Source organism: Mesoplodon mirus (assembly GCF_964341445.2).
Source record: "Mesoplodon mirus genome assembly, chromosome: 15".
Classification (NCBI taxonomy): Eukaryota; Metazoa; Chordata; class Mammalia; order Artiodactyla; family Ziphiidae; genus Mesoplodon; species Mesoplodon mirus.
In genome coordinates, this window is record NC_138991.1 from 22,325,276 (window position 1) to 22,348,425 (window position 23,150).

Below are 23,150 nucleotides of genomic sequence, written 5' to 3' on the forward strand. Positions count from 1 at the left end.
TGACTGCCAGAGGCAGAACTTGAACCCAGGTGTGTCTGGGTTCCTTTTCCTACCCAACAGCTTCCAAAAGACAAGGGCCAAACTTGCGTGGAGCCAAGCCCAGGGCTGGGCCCACCCAGCAAAAGGCATCCCAGTGGCCATGGCTTCACCTGACCTTTTCTTCCTGTCTGTCACTTCCCAGGTGCCAGCACAGGGGTGAAGGATGCTGCTCTGGGTGTTCTTCCTCGTGACTCTCACCCTCAGCAGCGGCTCCCACGGCTCCCTGCCCTCCCAGCCCCTCAGGTAAGCAGTCCTGACAACAGGACCTGCTGGATTCCTGCCACCCCAAAGCCAGCCCTGCCAGGGTTGCTACTTAGGGGATGCAGAGTCAAGCCACCAGCTGGTCCCCAGCTATCTCCTTGGTCAGCCTCCACTGCTCATCTCTGGGAGGGAGGCAGACTCTGAGCCCCAGAGAGGTCACTCAGCCCAGGTTCCAGCTCTCTCTGGGGACAGGCCACAGAAGGACCTTAAAGAGACCCCATGAGCACAGCCCTCCTGGGCCTCCCACCCTGCCTTTTGACCTCTGACTCCTTCCACTAGGATGCCGAGGTACGCAGACGCCATCTTCACCAACAGCTACCGGAAGGTGCTGGGCCAGCTGTCTGCCCGCAAGCTTCTCCAGGACATCATGAGCAGGCAGCAGGGGTGAGCTGACGTTCTCGTGACTTCTTCCCATACCCCAAGTGCATCGCGGTTTGGAGGGACCAAGTTTGGTCTCTCCCCTTGCGCAGCATCTGTCATTTCTGGACTCGCCATAGCAGAAGGGCTCCAATGTCAAACCTCAGCTTACACTTAACTAATAAATGATCACTGAGCACCCACTATGTGCTTGTCCCTGTGATGGGCTCCAACAGTGACAACAGCGGTGGTAGTCACCGCTTGACTGTGGCTCTGCCAGAAACAAAGACTTTGCCCTGGGACATTTACACACACCCAGCACAGTGCTGGGCACAGAGTAAGCCCTTGGTAGGGTTAGCCATTATTCTTAGTTTCTTTTCTTCTTCTTCATTTTTTTTTTTTTAGTATTTATTTATTTATTTGGCTGTGCTGGGTCTCAGTTGCAGCACACGAGATCTTTAGCTGTGGCAAGAAAACTCTTAGTTGCGGCACGTGGGAATCTTTTAGTTGCAGCATGTGGGATCTTTTAGTTGCAGCATGCGGGATCTAGTTCCCTTACCAGGGATCGAACTCAGGGCCCCCTGCATTAGGAGCGCAAAGTCTTAACCACTGGACCACCAGGGAAGTCCCTATTCTTAGTTTCTTATGTGCTCTTTCCAACAACTCTACAGAGCAGGTCCTCTTACCCCCATCATACAGAAGCTACATTAATAGCTTCTAAAGGACACAACCAAAGAGTGGCAGAGTTAGCATTCAAACAGCCTGACTCTACAGCCTGAACACTTTTTAGTTTTTTGTTTGTTTTTTAAAAATTTATTAATTAATTAATTTTTGGCTGCGTTGGGTCTTTGTTGCTGCACATGGGCTTCCTCTAGTTGTGACGAGTGGGAGCTACTCTCCGTTGCGGTGCCTGGGCTTCTCATTGCGGTAGCTTCTCTTGTTGCAGAGCACGGGCTCTAGGTGCGTGGGCTTCAGTAGTTGTGGCTCACAGGCTTAGTTGTTCCGCGGCACGTGGGATCTTCCCGGACCAGGGCTCGAACCCATGTTCCCTGTATTGGCAGGCGGATTCTTAACCACTGCGCCACCAGGGAAGCCCCACTTTTTAGTTTTTATTTTGAAAAAATTCCAAACTTACAGAGAAGTTGCAGCAATAGTACAAAGGGCTTTCACATTCCCTTCCCTGTAGTCAACAGTTCCTAATATTTTTATTATATTTGCTTACTTTGTATCTAGACATACACACACAAACCCAGGTACATATTATTATTATTATTTTGCTGAGCCATTTGAGAGTGGATTGCAGTCTTCATGACCCTTTATCCTTAAGTACTTCTGTGTGTCTCCTAGCATATAATTAAAGGACACTCTCTTACATAATCACAGTATAATTATCACTTAGAGTCCATATTCAAATTTCACCAGTTGTCCCCAGCTGGATGTTTCTCATCCAGGACCCAATCCAGCATCACAGGTGGCATCATAGTTGTCAGGTCTCTTTAGTTTCTTTTAATCTGGACCAGTTCTTCAGTCTTTTGTGACATTGACATTTTTGATTAGTAAAGGACAGTTCTTTATAGAATGTCCCTCATATTGGACTTGCCTGGTGCTTTCTCATGATCACATTCATCTTATGCAACAGAAGTGATGTTGAGTCCTTCTCAGTGCATCCTATCGGGAGGCACATGATGTCAATTTGTCCCATTGGTGATGGTAACTTTGATCACTTGGTTAGCATGATGTCTGCCAGGTTTCTCCTCTGTAAAGTTAACATTTTCTCCTTTGTAATTAATAAGTCATCTGTAGGAAGATATGTGTTTCATAGTCTATTGTCTTCACTCCTATAGATACTGTCTTCTTAAATGTTGCTGAGTCTAATTCAGTTGGGTGCAAGAGTCTATGCCAGATATTGGAATAGGCAGCGGGACGCACCCTGCTCTGCTAACTTTGCCCTGGCCTTTCGCAGGCCTCTCTGCGTCCTATTCAAGTAGCAACCTCAGTCGTTTCTCTTTTTCTAATCGAATAGAGAGAGAAACCAGGAGCAAGGAGCAAAGGTACGGCTTGGCCGTCAGGTGGACAGCATGTGGGCAGACCAAAAGCAGATGGCATTGGAGAACATCCTGGTGACCCTGCTGCAGGAGCACAGGTGGGAATACGTGTGTATGTGTGTGTGTATGCGTGCGTGTGCATGTGTGTGTGTTTAGGGACCTCAGAGGTTTCTTTCCCAGAGGGTGGGCAGGAAAAGGAAAGAAACTCCTCATCTCCAAAGGTGTGGGGCTCTACCAAGCAAACTGGGAATGGGGTCCCTCCTTCCACACATCAAGAACTGGAAGAAGGGGAGAAAATGTGCCACAGAGACTGGTCTTGTCCACTGCTGTGTCTCCAGTGTGTAGCCAGAGGCCAGGCTCAGTGTCTGTGTCCAGAAATGTTACTCAACAGTTCTGGGATAGGATCCAGGAATCTAAATCATCTTAACAAGGGTCCCAGGGGACTCTGATGCTGATGTAGTAGAAGGCGTGCCCTGGATCCCTTACCAAGTTCATAAAACTATAAAGCCAAAGGAAGACCAGCCCCTCCCAACACCCTCGGGTGGACAAGTGTGAGCAGCGTTCGTGAGAGGGAGAGATGGAAGTGACAGTCAGTTCCCCTCTCCCTGACCCTCACAATCCCAGTAGGAGTCAGGGGAGATCAGGAATGAGTTTTCCCATTTTACAGAGGAGGAAAACTGAGGCAAAGAAGGGGCAGCATCTGGCCCCAAGTCAGGGACTAGGCAGCCCCAAGACCTGCCTTGCTTCCCTGGAGCGCTTCACATGAACTCCACTTTGCAGACAAAGTTTCCCCAAAATGACACGACTGTTTGGAGAAACTCTGCTATATTTTAGAGCCTGACTTTGAACTGTGAGCACAAACGTGTCCCAGCACAACTCTGCCAGGCACTTCTGGACCAAACTATTAAGCAAATTCAGTTCCCAGCAGAGCTCTCCGTGTGCCCCCTCACCTTCGTCCCAGCCTAATTAAACACCAAGAGCTCAGAGATCTCACCAAGTACAGTCCTGGGGAGATGCAAGCAGCAGCAGGGTGACAGGAAGAGTGCAGGAGGGGCAAGAACCAGCCTGGGAGGCAGGATGGACACGTGAGGCCCAGGTCTGGTTCTGCAGCCAACTCTCCGCACAGAGCAAGTCAGCTTCCCAGTTCCCTCCTCTGTGAAGGGAGTGGGTTCGCTCCAATCACCGCCAAGGTCCCGAAGGCTAGAATTCTTTTTAAAAATGCCCCTAAGAATAATGCTTCCCCCTGTGCCTCTCACGCTGGGATTAGGTCATCATTCACCTGCTTTATGGCTCCCACCAGGCCACAGTGGGGCAGAGTGGCCCTAAGGAGGGCCAAGTCCTAAGAATGCAGGCTTTGTTCCTGCAGGTTAAAAGCCAGAGGCTTCACAGAGCTCGAAGTCACAGAGCAGCAGGAAGGGGCCTGGAGGCTGCTCCAGCCATTGTTCCCGCTCCAGCTCAACTGCTGCAAATACCAGCACATCACAGTGGGCCTGAGAAAACATAACAGCAGAATGAGTTCTTACACCTTAAGAGTGCAGACTAGAATGATTTGGCAGATGGCATCCTTTTGCACTCACCACACTTTGTGTCCACATAACAGTCCTATAAGGTAACAAGTTCAGATTTATCCATCTTCCCAACCCTTAAAAATCATCCAAGGGCGTCCCTGGTGGCGCAGTGGTTGAGAGTCTGCCTGCTGATGCAGGGGACGCAGGTTCATGCCCCGGTCCGGGAAGATCCCACATGCCGCGGAGCGGCTGGGCCCGTGAGCCATGGCCGCTGGGCCTGCGCGTCCGGAGCCTGTGCTCCGCAACCGGAGAGGCCACAACAGTGAGAGGCCCGCGTACCTCAAAAAAAAAAAAAAAAAATCATCCAAAGATGGCCAGGCTCTGGGCTGGGGGGACAGCGGTGAATGAGACAGCCGTGGTCTCTGCTCACATGGAATTCATAACACACTGAGGTAGACAGAAATTAATCAAGTACTTGTACAGTGGATTATTTAATGTGTGATAAATGGTAAGAGATGTAAAGGGTGTGGTGAATGTGTATGCTGGAAAGAATAACCTAATCTAACCCTGTCTGGGGATTAGAAGCAGCTTCTTCACAGGCAAGTGACTGCTCAGGATCTCACTGGGAGTAGGTTGGGAGAACTGGGGCTAAGACTGAGGTCCTTTTGGGACCCAGATAGTCAGTCTTAACACCGGAGTCTCCATCACCCTAATTCCAGGTGTCCTGTCCCATCTTGCCAGTGGCCCCAGACTGAGATTTATCTTTCTTTCTGTGACAGGAATTCCCAAGGATGAAGATTCTGCATATATTTCCTGCTCCCTGCAGCTGAGACACAACAGCATCGGTTAATCCTATTTAATTTCTGACCTACCTTTTCCTTTATAAATACAATAAAATTCCCCCATACTGGTCTGCATTTCAATTTTTCTTTTATCTTCAACCTAATTTTTTCATGTTTTACATAGTTACATTTCCCACAGTGGTATTACAAAATATTAAAAAAAAAAAAAAAAGCTAACACTTACCAAACACTCAGTTTCAGCCAAGCAGCTTCACGTGTAGAATCTCATGCACTCCTCACACAGCCTAATGGGAGGTATTGGCATCCTTCTCATTTCACAGACGAGGAACTGAGGCACAGAAAGGTGAACTGAATTGCCACAGTCACCGCTGGCAAGGAGAGAGCTGGGATTCAAACCCAGGGGGTCCAGCCCAGAACCGGACTCTTAGCCATATTTGTCTACTCTGGGCGAAAGTCATCCTTCATCCACTGGCGACTTGTTCACCTATGAGCAATACCATTTATTCATTCAACAAATATTTCTAGAGCTCCCACTATGTGCCAAGTGCTGTTCTAGGCACTGGGAATACAGTTGTGAGCAAACTCAGTCCCTGACCTCATAGAACTTATATTCTAGGACACAGGGAAGGGTAAGGGTAAGCTGGGACGAAGTGAGAGAGTGGCATGGACATATATACACTTCCAAATGTAAAATAGATAGCTAGTGGGAAGCAGCCACATAGCACAGGGAGATCAGCTTGGTGTTTTGTGACCACATAGAGGGGTGGGATAGAGAGGGTGGGAAAGAGACGCAAGAAGGAGGGGATATGGGGATATATGTATATGTATAGCTGATTCACTTTGTTATAAAGCAGAAACTAGCACACCATTGTAACGCAATTATACTTCAATAAAGATGTTAAAAAAAATGGGAAAGAATAATAAAAACAAGTAAATACAGTAAGTCCCCTGCATACGAAAGAGTTCCGTTCTGAGAGTGCATTCGTAAGCCCAATTTGTTCGTTTATGTCCAACAAAGTTAGCCTAGGTACCCAACTAACACAATCGGCTATAGAGTACTGTACTGTAATAGGTTTATAATACTTTTCACACAAATAATACGTAAAGAACAAACAAACACAAAAAAATAAAGGAACATTTTTAATTTTACAGTACAGTACCTTGAAAAGTACAGCACAGTACAACAGCTGGCGCTTCTTAGCCATACCAGCTACATCACCGCTGCTTTTACGCTTGCTTCCGGACATGCTGCGTTTGAAGTAAAGATACTGAACTACTGTACTCTGTATAGTACTGCACAGCAAAGTACACAAACGCACAACCACGTATAGAGGATGCACACACGTGACAATGTATGCCAGACACGTAAACTAGCTTACGTGACTGGACATACAAACGCATGTTCACATCTTTGAAAGCTCACAACTTGAAGGTTCGTATGTAGGGGACTTACTGTATAGAATATGTAAGACGGTGGCGATTGCAAAGGGAAAAAAATTAAGGGGATGGGAGTGCGGGAGGGGATTATTTTATCTCTAGTGAATATGTATGCGGTGTGGTGGTTAGGAAAGGCCTCTCTGATGAGGGACATTTGAGTAAAGTCCCTCAAGAGTTGGCCTTGGGCTTCCCTGGTGGCGCAGTGGTTGAGAGTCCGCCTGCCGATGCAGGGGACGCGGGTTCGTGCCCCGGTCCGGGAAGATCCCACATGCCGCGGAGCAGCTGGGCTTGTGAGCCATGGCCGCTGAGCCTGTGTGTCCGGAGCCTGTGCTCCACAACGGGAGAGGCCACAACAGTGAGAGGCCCGCGTACTGCAAAAAAAAAAAAAAAAAAAAAAAAAGATCTACATCCAAAAAATCTTAAAAATAAAAAAAGAGAGAAAATGGCAGGAGAGGAGTCCGAGCTGGTGAGTATAGACCTGACTGCCCAATATGGTGGCCACTGAACACATATGGCTGCTGAACACTTGAAAGGTGGCTAATATCAACTGAGATGTGCTTTAAGTGTGTTTCAGAGACGGTATGAAAAAAGTATACAAACTATCTCAGTAATGTTTTTTGTATTGATTACATGTTAAAATAATATTTTGAATAGATTGGGTTAAATAAAATATATTAAAATTGAATTTCACCTGTTTCTTTTTTTCATTATTATTATTATTTTTTTAGTTTTTTTTTTGCGGTATGCGGGCCTCTCACTGCTGTGGCCTCTCCCATTGCGGAGCACAGGCTCCGGACGCACAGGCTCAGCGGCCATGGCTCACGGGCCCAGCCGCTCCACAGCATGTGGGATCCTCCCGGACCAGGGCACGAACCCGTGTCCCCTGCATCAGCAGACGGACTCTCTACCACTGCGCCACCAGGGAAGCCCTCACCTGTTTGTTACTTATTTGTTATGGTTACTAGAAAAATTTAAATCACCTATGGGGCTTGCATTACATTTCTATTGGACAGTACTGGTAGAGACAATTCTTTGAAGAAGTTTTGCTATACAGGGAAGCAGAGAGCTGAAGCCACTGACCAGATGTACCTATGTCGGTGATTACCCAACTTTTTCTATTCATGAACAGTTTTACCTGGGCCAGATACCCACACACATCACCTACACCACCACACAGCACCCCACACATAGACTCTTCTTAGACTCTGAACTTTCCGAGAGGGGATCAAAACATTCTATATTTTGACTTGGGTAATGGTTACACTAGCGTAGTTAGATGTAAAAATTCATTGAGCTATACACTTAAGATTTGTGCACCTTACTATAAGTAAATTAAATCTAAAAAAAAAAAAGTGAAACGTCTGGATGATGGGATGTGTGTTTGGATTAAAAGTACGAGAAGATTTGTAGCATCTCAGAGTGGATGGGGACTCAGAGGTGAGCAGTCCCACCTTTTCCGGCCTTTTCCGACCTGGCACACACAGTGGTGGACCCGCGTCCCGTGGGCCCGTCTCCCACACCAGGGCTGTAAAGCCAGCTCAGGGCTTCACCCGGTTCAGACCACCTGCTCTCTCTGGGAGTCCCCAGTTTGCCCTCCAAGAAAGAATGTGAAGCGTGGGAAAGGCTCTGCGGGGGGCCACCGTGGCTCCGTGGAGGAGACAATACCAACAATGGGCAACAAAAGCCCCCTTCAGAAGAGAAGGCTGGCCTTTGAGGGCCGCGGTCCACTTCAACCAGGCTGAGCGGGCTGGCCGAGAACCTGCCAAGGAAGGAGAACAAAAGAGGAGGCTGCTGAATGGTGGTTTCGCCAGGCCAGCCCAAGTCCCCCCTTCCTTCCCCCAGACCCACCTGCTCATCTCTTTCCTCCGCCTGTCCCGACAAAAGCAAAGACTGAGGGCTCTCTCAACTTCCAATGAGTTTTTCAAATGAAACAACGAGCACTGGGCCCCGCTGCTACTTGTGATTTTCGACGTGGACGCCATTATAAAGGAAAAGACCGTGATGACAATTCCGGTGCTTTATCTCCATTAACTAGGACACTAATGGCAGCTTACAGGACTTAAACCCTCCCCACAGAGGGACTGGGAGCTTCCCATTCCTTTGGGGGGTCCCACTTAAGATGGAGTGCTATTTTTTTTTTCCCCTAAAGAAATGCTCTAATCAATGGGGGACTTGTTGCTTATGATAATCCCTTATGTTTATATTAAAGTTCACAAAGGGGTTTCCCATCCATTGCTTCATGTGCTCCCTTACCACAGCCCTTGGGGGAGGGCAGAGCAGAGGCAAGAGGTCAGGTCCTACAGCTCGGAGGGGGCAAAGCTCGGAACAGACTCCTGATTCCAGGACAGTGCTCCTGTGTTGTTTCAAGCCTCCAGGCCCTTCAGGAAATGACAGCTGGGGAAGCAAGTGAATTCAACCAACCAACAAAGAAACGTGGACCTGGTACAAACTGCTTACTGGGCTCCTGCCAACGACACACAGGAAATAACAATGGTAATATCTATACTAATCCAAGAAAACTCTGAGTCAATGTCAGTGCCAGGCACTGTAGTCTGTGTTTTGGATGTGACCTCATTTAAACCTTATAAAGCCCTCAGAGGTATTATCCCATTTTTACTGATAAGAAACTAAGGCTCAGGGGGTTGAAGAAAGGTCAGTCGGACTCTGACCTGCTGTGCTGAGTACTCGTTATAGAGAAGGAAAGGCCCAGGCACTACTGTGGTGTCAAATGAAAACCAGAGCTGCACAGCAGTTAAAGAGGTAAGAACAGATTTTATTCAGGACTACTGCAATAGGGGGAAAGAGACCTCATATAGAAGTGGGCTCAATTCTGAATACAGCATGGTCTAGTGGGAACTGATAGCCAACGAGCAGGGTGGGGAACAGTGGATGGAAACTTACCAAGAAGATACATCAGGGGTAAGGGGATTCTAGCTAAGCTGACCTAATAGGATTCTGGCTGAAGATAGGCCAGGAAGATCAGACATCACCTGGGAGATGGTGGAGCGTGAGGAGTCTGACCACATATCAGAGTGATCAGACATGGAGGTGGGAGGGTCTGGTTAAACTGCTTAGCAGGGTTCTTGCTAAAACTAGATTTTAAAAGAAAGAGTACAGATGGGCGTAGGAGAAATTTGAGGATCCTGACTAAAGTTTGGTCAAGCAAAGGATCTTTGCTAGTAGCAAATAATTTGAGCAACAAATCCAGTGGATTTCATTAGGCCTGTTCTCAACTGCAGCCTCCCCAGACCTACCACGAGGCTACAAGCAAGCAGACTCTCTCCTGCAGCCTTCAAGAGGCTTCTCCCAGTGGGTAGGGCCAGAAAGACAGCATACGAGCTGTTTCTGCCTCTGCTGTACTCTCAGCGTAAAATTCAAGTTCCCTTAATTTGCTGTCAGTCTTAAAATCTATCCCCTTTACCACGGCCCTTAAAATCCATATTTGTTATGGCTTCCAAGGATACTCTCTTCCTTGCTAGCTCCGCCCTAGTTACTCTGGCCTGCTTTCAGTTCAGATACGCCAAGCCCTTGCCTCAGAACCTTTGCGTATGTTGCTTCTCTGCCTAGAATGTTCTTCCCCAGCTCTGCAAAGACTGCCTCTTTCCCTTCGACTGTCAGCTTGGCCTTCCCAACCCCTCTAGATAACTATTCCTTTTCGGATTTGTGATTACCCTGCTCCCTTTCCCTTGTCCCCTCCGGGATGTAAGTGGACCAAGGGCAGGGAACAATCTGTCTTGCTCACTGCCACAGGTGGACCAAGCACAGAGCCTGGCATGTAGCAGATGTCCGCTGTGCTTTATTCTGCAGCTCCTCTAGGTCTGCAGGCCAGCTCTGAAGCAGCCATGGCGCCCCTGAGCCCTGCCAGCCCCTTCTCTAGGAAGCCGTTTCCTGATCTCCTGCCCTCCAGCCACTGCACTTCTATGCTCAGGCCCTACTGTCCCTTCTCTACATCTCTGTCCAGCAGGCCTCAACCAGTCTGTTTTCCAGAACTATACAGGTCTGGTTACAGGTGCGACAGTACCAAGTGGGTGGGTCTCCTGCTCTCCTCCCTTCCCCACCACTTTGAGCTCCTGAGGTCCCAGCACCCATAAGCAGGGACACTAGGAGCCACCCAACAGCAGTGGGAGACCAACATCACCTTTTCCCATCAGGGTGGGATAAGAAGCTAAAATTTAAAAGCAAGGTTTTCAAAGTCATACATCTACAGGAGCCAGGCAGGTACCAATCGCACGAAGTTTGTGGGAGGACCGATGCCAGAGTAGGTGGAACCCGTGGGGGCAGGACTGTGGCAGACTGGAGAGTGCAGGCCCAACCCAAAGGCAGCAGATGCTATTCAGCTTCAGCTGGTTGTTGCCATACAGGAATCAGGCCCAATGTTGCCGACTCTGATTTTCTTTTTCCAGAGAATCCCAAACCCCCAATTGGATTTAAAAAAAAATAAATTTATTTATTTTACTTATTTTTATAAATTTATTTTATTTATCTTTGGCTGCGTTGGGTCTTCGTTGCTGCGCGCAGGCTTTCTCTAGTTGCAGTGAGCGGGGGCTACTCTTCCTTGCGGTGCATGGGCCACTCTTTGACGTTGCATCTCTTGTTGCGGAGCATGGGCTCTAGGTGTGCAGGCTTCAGTAGTTGTGGCGTGCGGGCTCAGTAGTTGTGGCTCGCGGGCTTAGTTGCTCCGTGGCATGTGGGATCCTCCCGGACCAGGGCTCGAACCCATGTCCCCTGCACTGGCAAGCAGATTCTTAACCACTGCGCCACCAGGGAAGTCCCCAAATTGGATTTTTATATGAATTTTCTCAATTTGTAAATGTTAGCAACTAACTCAATTTAAAAAAACCAAAAAACACTATGGATCCAATAAAACATGGGCCACCGGTTTGCAACCTCTGGGAAAGGTGAGGTCTCCCTCCTATATTAGAGGCACCCGTTATTGCCCATATCAGCCTCTCCCCTGCAGAGTCCCATTCAGAACTAGCCGAAGTTCCAGAATCTCCTTTCCTCTTTCCCCAATTAAAATCCCCATTTTGAAGGGGCAAGTCCAGCTACGTTGGAAAGCAATCTGATTAAAATAATTTCTACCCCCCAAACTCAATAAATACTCCTAGGATTACCTGCATTTCAAAAGTTATCTACTATTATGTTTCAATTAATAGAAGTAGAGGCAATGAGCCAAAGTACATAACTATGGGACAATTAGGACAGATGCCAAGCACTGAGCCAAGCACTTCAGATGCATGAAACTCTTTCAGCCATACGAGGAGGTACTGCTATTATCTTTTACAGAAGAAAAAAACGGAGGCTTAGAGACATTAAGGGACACTAGGAGCCACCCAACAGCAGTGGGAGACCAACATCACCTTTCCCCATCAGGGTGGGATAAGAAGCTAAAATTTAAAAGCAAGGCTTGCCCAACACTGAAGTCTGCACACATAAACACACTGCTCAATATTACTTCTCTAAGGGATATCGTATAACCTCCATGTAATGGTCGTCCCGGGCACAACTTCCAAAGGGGCATTCTTGAGATGCATGTGTCCCTCTAAGAACCTAAGGTAGCTCATGGGCTCAGCCTTCTTCTAAGATAATCCCTTCCCTTCCCCACTGCACGCCAAGACCAAACTTTCAAGGCAAAAGCAGAGGGGTCTTCAGACATCGACAGGACATAGTTGGTACCCAGTGCTGGAGATGAAGAAAGGATGCTGGCTTTTCCAGGTAATCCTCAGCTCTGCTAAGAAAGAGGTGACAGGGGGCACGAGTCCGATCCCTGGTCGGAGAATTAAGCTCCCACATGCCATGCGGCGCGGCCAAAAAAAAGAGGTGAGAAGGACCAATGTAAAACATCCTGGAGAAACACCCTGGCCACTGTGTCAAGCATACTTCCCAACGAAGGCCTCATGTTATGTGCCCTGGGAATCCAATCAGCCCCAAAGTACCGGAAGAAACTCTCAGGTCTTCATTCCTGTTATTCTCTTTATTCCATAACAGATTAATTACAGATATCAACTTTTCAATGCAACATGTGGGTAAGTTAGAATATTCACAGCATCTTGCTAGGGTACCATGCCAAAGAAACAGAGTATCTGGGCTCACAGGTACCTGCTCTGTGTTGGGGAAATAGAAAAACAAGCAAAACGATTTTGACTTTTTTCTTTTTAAATAAAGGGTTTTTTTCATTCCTCTTCTCAAACTATGAATTATTCTTGACTCCTTCTCTTGATATACACTTCAGCTTTCAGAATTTCCTCCCTTTTCCTGGAACTAATGTGCTGTTCTGAAAGAAAATGGAGACAAACACAAAATTACTGAATATTTCAATTCAGTGTTGCAACTCCTAACTGGTGACAACAGAGAGACCAAGGTACTAGGAGATCCCATTTATAAGGGAACAATCATTCATCTATTAATTCTATTTATTTATGCCCCATCTCATTTCACAAAAGAATATAAAACAGATAGCTCGAACTGAAGCTGACATCTTAAATAAACAATGAAACACACCTGATGATACCTAAGTGTGGTATGTGAAAACACAAGATGAGGTAATTCCAGGCACACCTCTCACAGTACAAGGCCAAAAAGACACTGTACATTTCAACTAGATGAATAGAAGAATGCTCGTCTTCAATTTCCCGGACTCCAGGTCTGCCAAACAATACACGCCCTCACATAGCTTGGAAGATGACATTCTGACCTTTCGGTACAGAAATCTGCACCATATTCCTACCATGTGGTCATGTTCTTGTCAGTGATCAGACTCGATGTCTAAACTTAAGAAAGAATGATTCTCAAAAACTGGACTCAGCTCACAGAAAAAGTTTGAGGGGATAAAAACACTAACTCTCTTTATTCCTTCTTTCTCCACAGCCGCCCCCGCTAGACTCCAGGGAGTGACGGGGAAACACAAGAAGGGAAATGACAATCTGGACAGGCACTGTGCAGCCAGAGGGCGACAGCACCAAGTGAGTGATTCGGACGGTTCTGCTGAGCAGAAGCAAGGTGCTCACACACATGCTGTCCTCAGCAGGCAGCTGATGTGATGACAAGGCAGTCCTGCAGAATGACAGGCTCCAAACCAATGAATCAACAGTTCCAAGGGGCACACATGCACAGGCATGGAACTCATCCTGAGGGCCAAAGTGAGTGCCCCTAATTCTCTGCCAGCATTCAGAGGTTCCCAGGTGTGTGTTCCAGGAATTCCCTGGCGGTCCAGTAGTTAGGACTCTGAGCTTCCACTGCAGGGGGCACGGGTTCGATCCCTGGTCGGGGAACTAAGATCCCACAAGCCACATGGTGCGGCCAAAAAAGAAAATAAAAGTGTGTGTGTTCCAAAACGTCCATGCAGAGAGGACAGCGTTAATTATGAAATAAGAACAGCAGAAAGGGTAGTGACCCACAAGCCTCCCTCTTAGCTAAGAAATTAACCCTCTGTTACGCCTGATCAAATCGATACCTGTTCTCAGATCAAAAACACTTGGCTACTAGGGACTTTCCTCTAAAACACAAGGTCCCAACCTCAGGAAGTCCCAAATGTCCAAATGATCAAGTGACTTTCCTCTTTCTCAAGTAGTATGGTTTTGGGGTTGCAGGGTGGGGGCAGACTATCTAAAAATCAAGAAAAACAAAACGCATCCAGTTAGTTTTAAAGAATTAAAGAGCTCAGTACTTAGCAGAAAGGACTCGTTCTGAAAGCAAATCTCAGCGAGAGCAACTATAATTCAGGACAAAACCAAATGGATAAGGCTACGGAATGGCGGGTGGGGAGAAGGGACAGGCCACTAAGAGACACGGGAGCTCGCTGGAGTGTGGAAATAGGTTTGTACCTCGGCTGAGGTAGTGTTTACAAGACTGTCTACTACGTCTTTCAAGATTCACAGAATTGTACACTAACAAGGGTGAATTTTACTGTATATGAATTAATCCTGAAAAAACAAAACCAAAACAAATGTAGTCGCTTTCTGTGTTGAGAACTAGATGTTCCAGCTTATGTTCACACATCAGTGAAAAAGGCTCTACATTCTATGCTTTTGTTGATTTCTCCTATTTTCAGAGGAGTGGAAATTAGATGGCTTTGTTGCTTTGGCAGGGAAAGCCATTTCCATGGCAAAGGACGAGAGGGAACATGACTTGGAAACTCAAATACCTCCCTCCTCTTTGTTGGTCTAGTACAGGGGTCAACAAACTGTGCCCCACGGGCCAGATGCAGCCCACCACCTGTTTTTGTAAACAAAGTTTCATTGGAACATGGCCATGCGGGTTTGTTTACGTGGTCTATGGCTGCTCTCACATTATAGTAGCAGAGTTGAGTAGTTGTAACAGAGACCGTATGGCCTGCAAAGCCTAAAGTACTATCTGGCTCTTTCCAGAAAACTTTTGCCAATCCTTGGTCTAAAGGAGCTGATCAGGGAAGCATCAGACCCTCTCTTCTCCTTCCCTCCCTTCACCTTCCTCCACTCCCATCCTCATCCTAGGACTGACACAATGGAGAACGGGTGATATTTCACTTGACATTTTAGTCACACAGGGAGCTGCCCTGAACCATATATCCTGAGCTCTAGGAACCTGGGTTTTGATGATGCTGGCTTTGATCTGTGGCCATCAGTCTTCAAAATTTAGTGTCTCACCAAACCACACTGTTTGGCCCAATCAGAGGTTAATATTACAAAAAGGCCTAGAACAGTGACAAGGTGTGCCAGGATTTGCCATGGGACCATCATTTAATGAATTTAGATGTCCTGAATGCGGGGGGGGGGGTCCCCTTTTAAGAAGTCCAAGGTTGAATCTGTCTGTCCTCAACTCTGTTCTCCTATGAACACAGAGAGGGGCTGTGTCTATAAAGTACCCCGTGGGACACACGGGAGGATGGAGCCTTACAGTCAAAGCCAGGTCAGAGCTGGTCTGCTGGAGTTACCACCAGCTGGGCTAACTCAGGGGGCTTTGGCTTTTGCCCTGGTCCAGTTACAGCTTGGTCCAGGAAGTGGGGAAATGGCCTCAGAATTCAGCTTTGGCTTAGGGAGGGATGGGGAGGAACAAGTGTGCTGAAAATCAGATAAATAACTGACATGCATGAGGTAGGCAAGATGGAAAGGGGCCCTGCTCCTGGGGTGAGTCGCCCTTCACCTTTACCGTAGTGTCCTATATTTTGCCAATCTACTGCTCTGCTCTGCAGCGATCCTGCCAAAGGAAAGAGGGTTTGAGAGTCAAGAAAGGACAGCAAGAAGAGAAATAAGCTGAGGAAAGAAATGGCAAACACCCGACCAGAGCTTCTGTTAGAGTCACCGTTTTCCCCAGGGGCAGAGCTTGCTCTAGGACTCAGGAAGACGGCAACAGAGTGGGCTGTGACTTTCTATATAGGATGGAGGGTGGGATGAGAACCATGGTCTTCCTCCCCAGAAAGTGTACACAATGTTAGCCTTCCAGACTAGGAACTCCAGCTGAGCAGGATCTAAATCAAATGGTTTCCACTCCCATCTCTCCTTAATCTTGTTCGTCTTGTGTGGGCAACCTCCAGAAAAGAGTGAACTCAGCAAAGGACAGCCTTTTGGCTCCCTGGGGCCTGGATGGGCTGCTCTGAGGGAACAGGGCTCTGCTCAGAGAAAACAGCTGAGTCCTGGCTCTTTCCCAGATGCAGTGCAGAGCCGCCAAGTTCAGGCTGCTGGAGGGGCAGAGAAGAGAGCCAGTGGCCACTGCTGGTGCTAAGGGAAGCTCTAGCGGAATCTGGACGACCACAGGCGGGGCAGGGAGCACGCTGGGGCCGGTATCCACGGTGAGGCACTCAGAGAGCTCCATGGAGGCTCAGGCAGGGAGGAGACGTGGGGCTCTCCTGCCCATAACAGTCTCTGAGCAAGCCTCTCTCTGATCTGGCCAACTTGACTGGCAGCCGCACTGGGGGGCTAACGCTATCGTGTTACATTCTTCCACCAAAAGTCCTGGAGAGGAGAAAGTAGGGCACGTCTGAAATTGTGAACTTCCAAAGGTGAAAGCAATTCTGACCTTTTCTTATTGACCTTTACGTGGCTGAAATCACCCAAGTTCTAATAAAGTCAAATCAATGAGAAATACCTATGTGACATTTAAATTTCCTTCTAAGCCAGGTTCGAAAGTCAAGCTGCCAGCGAGCTGCCATTGCGGGGGGACCTGACCATTTGTGTGAACCTAAGTTTGTCTGGTTCTTGGGGCCGTGATGCGGGCCACTGAGCAGTGCTCCCTGCTGGGGGCCTCTGTAAAGCCCGACACGGTTTCTGGGGGGAAGAGCATGGACCTCATACTTAGGAGGAAGAGCTCCGGGAGGCTGTGGTGGTTACAGAAGAGTCCTTCTCGGGGGCGCGGGAGGAGGGCAGAAAAGGGTTTTCTGCGGCAGCAGAGGAGAAAGCTGTTATACAGCCAGCACGCCAACAACCACCTTCTGCCACCTCTCCTAACCCGTTTTAATCTTCAGAAAGCAGTTATTTTCTTCTCTTGTTTTAATGTGCCGGGGCATAAATTGTTGTGGTTTTAACATATTTAAAACTTATCACCAAGGCTCTTTTCTGATTTATAAGGCTTCTGTATCGGGCTGGATTAAGGTGTCACACTGGCCCCTAAGGACATGAATCATTTTGCCACATACCGTTGTTCAAAGAGCGGGGTGGACAGAGCTGACAACAATATTTCTAATCCCACTCTGGGTCCCTAGCCCGTCCCCAACCTTACCTCTTGATTGCCTGCTGGGCCAGCATGCGATTGCCAGCCAAAAACGTCACACTGCCCAAGATGGCCAGGTACTTCAGGGTCTGGAACATGTTGAGTTGCGTCCAGTAGACATACATGAGCCCCAGCATAGCTACAAGGACAGGCGTCATGACAGTCAATTAAGTCAAACAGTGACATTGCCCTGGGCAGAGGACAGTTAGAAGCCAGTAACTGCAGATCCTAAGAGGTCTGTATTTATAGACCAGCTTGTTTTATTCCCTTTATCTGATGCCAGAAAATAAACAGCTCAATATACTTGCTTCTCAGCCTTGGCTACCAAGAAATCCAGAGGTAAAAACCAGATCTCAGCAACCTGGCTCCACGTTCCAGCTCGCATCTTTGTTCTTTAACGCAGGTTTTGTTGTTGTTTGTTTTTTAAGTTATGTCCTGTTATATCTGGGGTTCAGTTGATTTTTTAAATTCTCAATGAAAGCCCATAGGATTAAAGAAATGAATCATTTTTCTTTTCATTAAAAAAATTCTGAGGGCTGATTTGCCGCTGTGACTAGGAAGGAAGCAAGGAGGACTGAGGAGGAAGTTTTAGTCACAAGGGCTCAGGTCTGGGCGCTGAGGACCCTGGGCTCTGGCCCAGGCTCTGCCCTTCGCAGCCACTTAACTTCTCTGAGCCTAAATTCTCTCACCCATCAAACAAGGATCGTAATTCCTACCCTGGTCACCCCCATCAGGGTTGCGATGAGAATCAAATGAGGGAATGTACACAAAAAGCACTCTGGCAAAAGAAGTCATGGCTCTAAACAAATTTATATTCAGGTTTTGTTCTCAGCCTGACCTGGGAGGGCTATCACTCAAATTCAGTTAACTGGGCTGGAGAGAAAGGTCATCCTGTCAATTCTGCCCAGAAGGATGACAGATGAACTACAGCAGGGGTTCTTAGCCCTTTCCGAGGTCATGGACCACTGTTAGAATTTTGATCAAAGTTACAGACTCTCTCTTTCCCCAGGAAAATAGAGATACACATTTGCCTAGAGTTTCAAGGGATTCATCTGTGGACCCCTACAGAATCAGCACACTAGGGACACAAAGAGGGTGACTCCTGGAAGAGTCAAAGAAATCAGAAAACAATATTAATGTCTCGGTGAAATGCAAGGGTCACCAATTCAATAGTATCGAAAGTTTCTGAAACGCCTAACTGATTTGTGAATTTACTGTCTTGTAACATTTAGGTCCTAAGTTTTCAAGAGAACAATGCAGGACAGCATGTCTCACTGTGGAAGGGACTGTTTTCTACTACAGTCCAGACACAGCCGCTAGCAAATGTGAAGATCGATACGTTGGGGGAAGATAACCTTTGGAAACTGCATTAATGCTGTTCACTCAGGAAGATGGCTCAATGTAAAGATACGATAAGTGAGTAATCTCTGGAAATGAACAGAGCTATTAAATGAGGGTAAAACGGCCTGCCAACGGCGGCCTAGTACAGTGAAACCCAGTATAATGACAGCTGTTCTAAGCTGATGGGCCAAACAGGTTTATCATCATATTAACTGTCGTAAAAGGCCAGGAGGAAGAGGGAAATGTTATGCTCTTAAGTCATTATAGTTAATAGGTTGTGGGTCTACTTAACAGGGCTTCTGCGTGGGCAGGCAAAATGTCAAAGGAGGTTAAATGGAATTAGCAGCCTGGGGCGCTTACCAGCATGTCCCAGGTGAAAGATAATCGTGCTAGGAGCAAAAGTGAAGTTGGAGACATTGGCACCAATCCGGATCCACTGAACGACGGGGAGAAATAAATTAAAAAGACATTAGAACTTGAAAGGGAGGCAACACATGCCATGCCCATGCTAATCCAATAAACAGCCCTAAGGGCTTAAAAGTTCATGCGTACCTGAAGAACAGGGAATTTTTCCAAGTGACGACCACCCTATTGTAAGTCCTCAGGAAAAACTTTCCCTTTTTCTTTAGAAAGGCCTTCCAACACCTGCTCTCAAATGAGCTTGGGTAACTCAAACCTGAACATCATTTTTAATGACGGCAAACTTTTCTATTTCAAAAACAGGTGAAACCATAAGGCTGAAAGGTCAGAAACTGTATTTGTGATGAGTAACTGGCACCCCTGCTAATTGGTGAGATAAACCCACCAGCAGCAGTTGGGAGGATGCACATGCTCTTGCTGTGGGTTCCGTGCTTTTTGAAATTCTGATCACTTAAAAGAACAGGTGCCCATACCCTAGGTCTGGTTTCTGAAAGCTTGTGGCATGCCTTCCAGATTTAGATTGACCAATAATTCTTTTATTAAAATCAATGAATGAATTAGGAACACAAGCAACTTTCCAAAAGTAAGATCTAATGAGTTTTCCATACAGTTCTCCAAATTCTCTGAACTTTGAGGATTTGCATTTATGTTTATAATTTTTTAAAAAGAGACAAGGGAAAAAAAACTTGGTTAAAAAAAAATTCAAACAGTACATTAAAGTATAAAAGGTAAAAATGTCCTTCTATACTCCCTAAAAGGCCCCCTCCTTAGAGGTGGCCAACACTAATAGACGATGCCTTTTTAAGGTTTTTAAACAAAGAGCACTGTACTAAACATACTATCCTACCCCTTGCCTTCTTCACTCAATAGGACATCTTGGCAACCTTGTCGTATCAGTTGAAAAGTACATAAATCTATCCACTCTTTTAATGAGCCACATATTATTCCACTGTAGGGATGTACACAATTTATTTAACACTTGCTTTTATGAGGACTTTAGGTTGTTTATAGTTTTATGCTCCAAACAGTGCTGAAATGCACAGCCTCTGTACTCACTTTTTCTATAGCTATTAGCATCCGGTCTTGCTTTTTTCACACTTGACCTCATCTGAACGTTCCTACAGAGCATCCCTGTCTATACACTTTTACCATTTTTAATGGTTACTGGGTACTTTCTCATGCCCCCTGATAATGGATCCGTTTTTCTGGCTGCTCCCCCATAATGGGGAATTTTAGTTATTCTAAAATTTTTTGACCATCGGTTTGGGTCACAGCTGCTGGACCCCTCTGGAGCTGTGCTGAGGCCAGAGCACAAAGCCTCCTTTGGAACAGCTACATCTGCTGAGTCTGGCGCCAGACACACGCTGCCCATGCTAATTACAGCTACTCACCAGAGCAAAGAGCAGGAGCAAGGGCGAGAGGATCAGGGCAGTGAATGTATTGGACACCACCGTGGGGGGCCTCTTCTCCGGCTCGCGGAACAGGTGCTGCCAAAAGAAGACAGGCCAGGAATATTTTAAAATGTGCTCTTCCCAGCAGGGGCTGCCATGTATACGTACTAGGAACCAAACGCCAATGACAGTCAAGAAGAGGAAATGCCTCCCAGAGGCTGAAACTTCCTGGCTGTGAGTGGCCACTTGGCCTTTTGCCTCTTCTCAACACGGGCTTCTGCTTCCAGAGGCCTGCTTCGAAAGACACTACACCAGTTCACTACTCCTGATCAACCCTCTTTTTCCCTCCAAGACATACTGCCATTTAGAGGTTGGAGAATGCAACCTATCAAGCAGAATTTGCCTAGTATCAAAGATGGTGCCGGGGTATCTGGATGGCTGGGGTGACACATCCAAGGCAGGACTCTGGATTTCATAATGCTTCTGGGTTCCTAGGGTAGCATTATCATATTTTGCTAACCAACCTAAATTAGCTAACTGGTGTATAATAATTTAAAAATTTAAAATTTTCTTGCTTGCCAGTGTCCAGCCAACCCAGCGCCATAACAAGGCAGCTCCTCCACCTGAGACTCCTGTTCCCAACTTTTTAACCTCAGCTCCTCTTTGCTGCCACTGTCATGAAGGGACTTCTAACATTGCCTGTGGCAGTCCCTGCTGCCTACTCCACCCTAAAACTCAGTCAGCACCCTCTGTCATTATGCTTATACCTTCCACTACGTAACTGCATTTGACATTCTTAAACAATGCTATAGCAACATTAGGAGGATTTTAAAAAAGAAATCCTACTACTCTAGCTTTTGGGCCCTTGTCCTTTTTCTAACAGTGAAATAAGAGTACGGAGTCTGCTTGGAACACGTCAACATTAATGCAAATGGGGATTTCCCCGTTACTGCAGTATGATCATTTCTCACGACTGCAAAACAGTCTACCGAGTGGCTCTACCTCAGTTCCTTTAACCAGTGCTCAAACTGGTTAATAATTATTGTTTATTTTGTGAACTGCTTTAGAAACTTTTCAAAGCTTTTCTTATCTGTGAACTATTTTGATCCTCACAACAGTCCTATGGGCTGGGCTGGGCAGGGATTGCTAATATTTGTATGCAAGGAAAGTGAGTTCCGGGAGAGAGAAAGGGCTTGCCTAGGGGAGGAAAGCCCTGTTCTCCAGTTGAGTTGTCCACCTGTGGGCCCCATCAGCCCTGGTCTATGCAGGAGCAGAGAGGAACAAAGCCAAACCCATCTGTGCTGTAGTATCAAGCAGTGATCTGAGGGCTAAACCTCCTGCATGTTTAGGAAAAACAGATTCGGGTTCTGATTTTGTCTCCAACTATCTGTTTTCTGGGAGCTGGTCAGTGGGCAGCTTGAGCCTGTTTTTTCAGCACTAGGATGGGGCTGATATTTGCCCTGCCTGATCCACAGGGTGGCAAAGACCAAACTATAAAATATCATATAAACAGGTTAAAGAAGGGACCAGAGCCAGTGTCCAGGGGTCTGCTGCCCTCTCTCACTGCGTCCATTTCACATATCTCTTCAATGTTTAGTGAAGAACCCCTTTGGGATCTACCTGAATTTCCTGTTTGGGGGTGAAAAGGTTCTTGGACAGGACAGTCGACGGAGCATCTTCTTCAGGGAACCTGATGACCACATCAGCCTAAAAAAATAAATGCAGCCATTAAAGGCACAGGGGCAGAGAAGGAGGTGAAACTCATCAGCAGGACAGTATCTCCTAACTCACGTCCAGGACCATAACTGAAAAAAGCTCCAAGCAGTCCAACCATTTCTGATCCATTAGCCGACAAATTGAGGCAGTAAAAATTTCAAGAACAAAATAAGTATTTGTTGAAAATGCTTTTTAGAGCAAGAGTTCCAATTTTCTACTGGTCTGGTGAGCCCCACAGAGCTGCCTAATACAAAAATCCCAGTTGGTACTCAGGCTGTTACAGTTGCAATCAGAAACTGCTCCATGTCCCTGGGAAGTGTAATTTAGTCTCAGACCCCCCAAAAAAAGAAACGAAAACGTGCTCTCATACAAAAAGCAGCCCAAAGTCCAAGATAAGAAAAGGAGCTTTGAATACAACATAAGAAAATGCAGCTGCCCCTTTGTCTTGCAAAGGGAGCCAACCACCACTCAAGACCTGCAGTTTGGCCTCTGCTACCTTTCCAACCTCACCGCCTACTGCTCTTGACCAGATTCAGGTGCTCCAGCAAAATGGACCCAACTCATATCTCACTGAAAGCACCTCAAGCTTTTCTGGAGGCTGTTCCCCCAGCAATCAATCTATAGTTCCCCAGATACTATCTGATAAACCCCTGCAATTCTTCCCTAGTTCAAATGTCATGTCATTCAAGCTTTCTCTCAACACACCAGTCAAAAGTGAGTTATGTAAGTGAAACACACTATGTAAACTATTAATACACCTTGCAGTTGTTGGTTATTAGTTAATTTACATTTTGCATATCCCACAATTCACTGTCCCACACCATCCTGAATTGGAATTGGATTTCAAATCTTAGGCCCCTCCCTGGCCCACGCTGTGAGGCCACGGCATATCTCAAAGCCTTTATCTCATATCTATGTACCCCCCCATAGTGCTTTGCTGTATTATGAAAACCTTCTTCTAGTACAACTTTTATAGAAATTTGCTAGAACCCATGAGGGCAAATCTATACATCATTCATTCCCTCAATCACTATTTATTAAACCCCTAAGACGTGCAAGGCCACGTGCATGCCCCTAAGACTACTAATGGGGACAGCACACAGCCCCTCACCTCACAATGCGTGCGCCCTGGGTGGCAGGGCGAGGCCA

General features: G+C 46.8%; 2 protein-coding genes across 3 annotated transcripts in view; one reads left to right on the top strand and one right to left on the bottom strand.

Annotated features, from left to right (window-relative positions):
• Positions 1 to 202: 202 nt before the first annotated feature.
• Positions 203 to 3,047, top strand: GHRH (growth hormone releasing hormone; the record flags this gene model as incomplete). Its single annotated transcript, XM_082645766.1, has 4 exons — positions 203 to 282; positions 580 to 684; positions 2,681 to 2,800; positions 3,041 to 3,047. The coding sequence occupies 4 exons, from the start codon at positions 203 to 205 to the stop codon at positions 3,045 to 3,047; spliced, it is 312 nt and encodes a 103-aa protein (XP_082501892.1).
• A 9,358-nt stretch (positions 3,048 to 12,405) lies between these two features.
• Positions 12,406 to 23,150, bottom strand: part of RPN2 (ribophorin II) — a 54,694-nt gene continuing 43,949 nt past the window's right edge. The window contains exons 13-18 of one of the 2 annotated variants that reach the window (XM_082645819.1): positions 21,906 to 21,992; positions 20,286 to 20,381; positions 18,835 to 18,910; positions 17,143 to 17,272; positions 15,577 to 15,624; positions 12,406 to 12,724 (exon numbers count right to left, since the gene is read on the bottom strand). In XM_082645819.1, coding sequence (XP_082501945.1) covers positions 12,712 to 12,724; positions 15,577 to 15,624; positions 17,143 to 17,272; positions 18,835 to 18,910; positions 20,286 to 20,381; positions 21,906 to 21,992 — 450 coding nt within the window. In that variant the 3' untranslated portion in view covers positions 12,406 to 12,711. The remainder of the gene's footprint in view (positions 12,725 to 15,576; positions 15,625 to 17,142; positions 17,273 to 18,834; positions 18,911 to 20,285; positions 20,382 to 21,905; positions 21,993 to 23,150) is intronic. The other variant, XM_082645820.1, reaches the window with a different exon arrangement.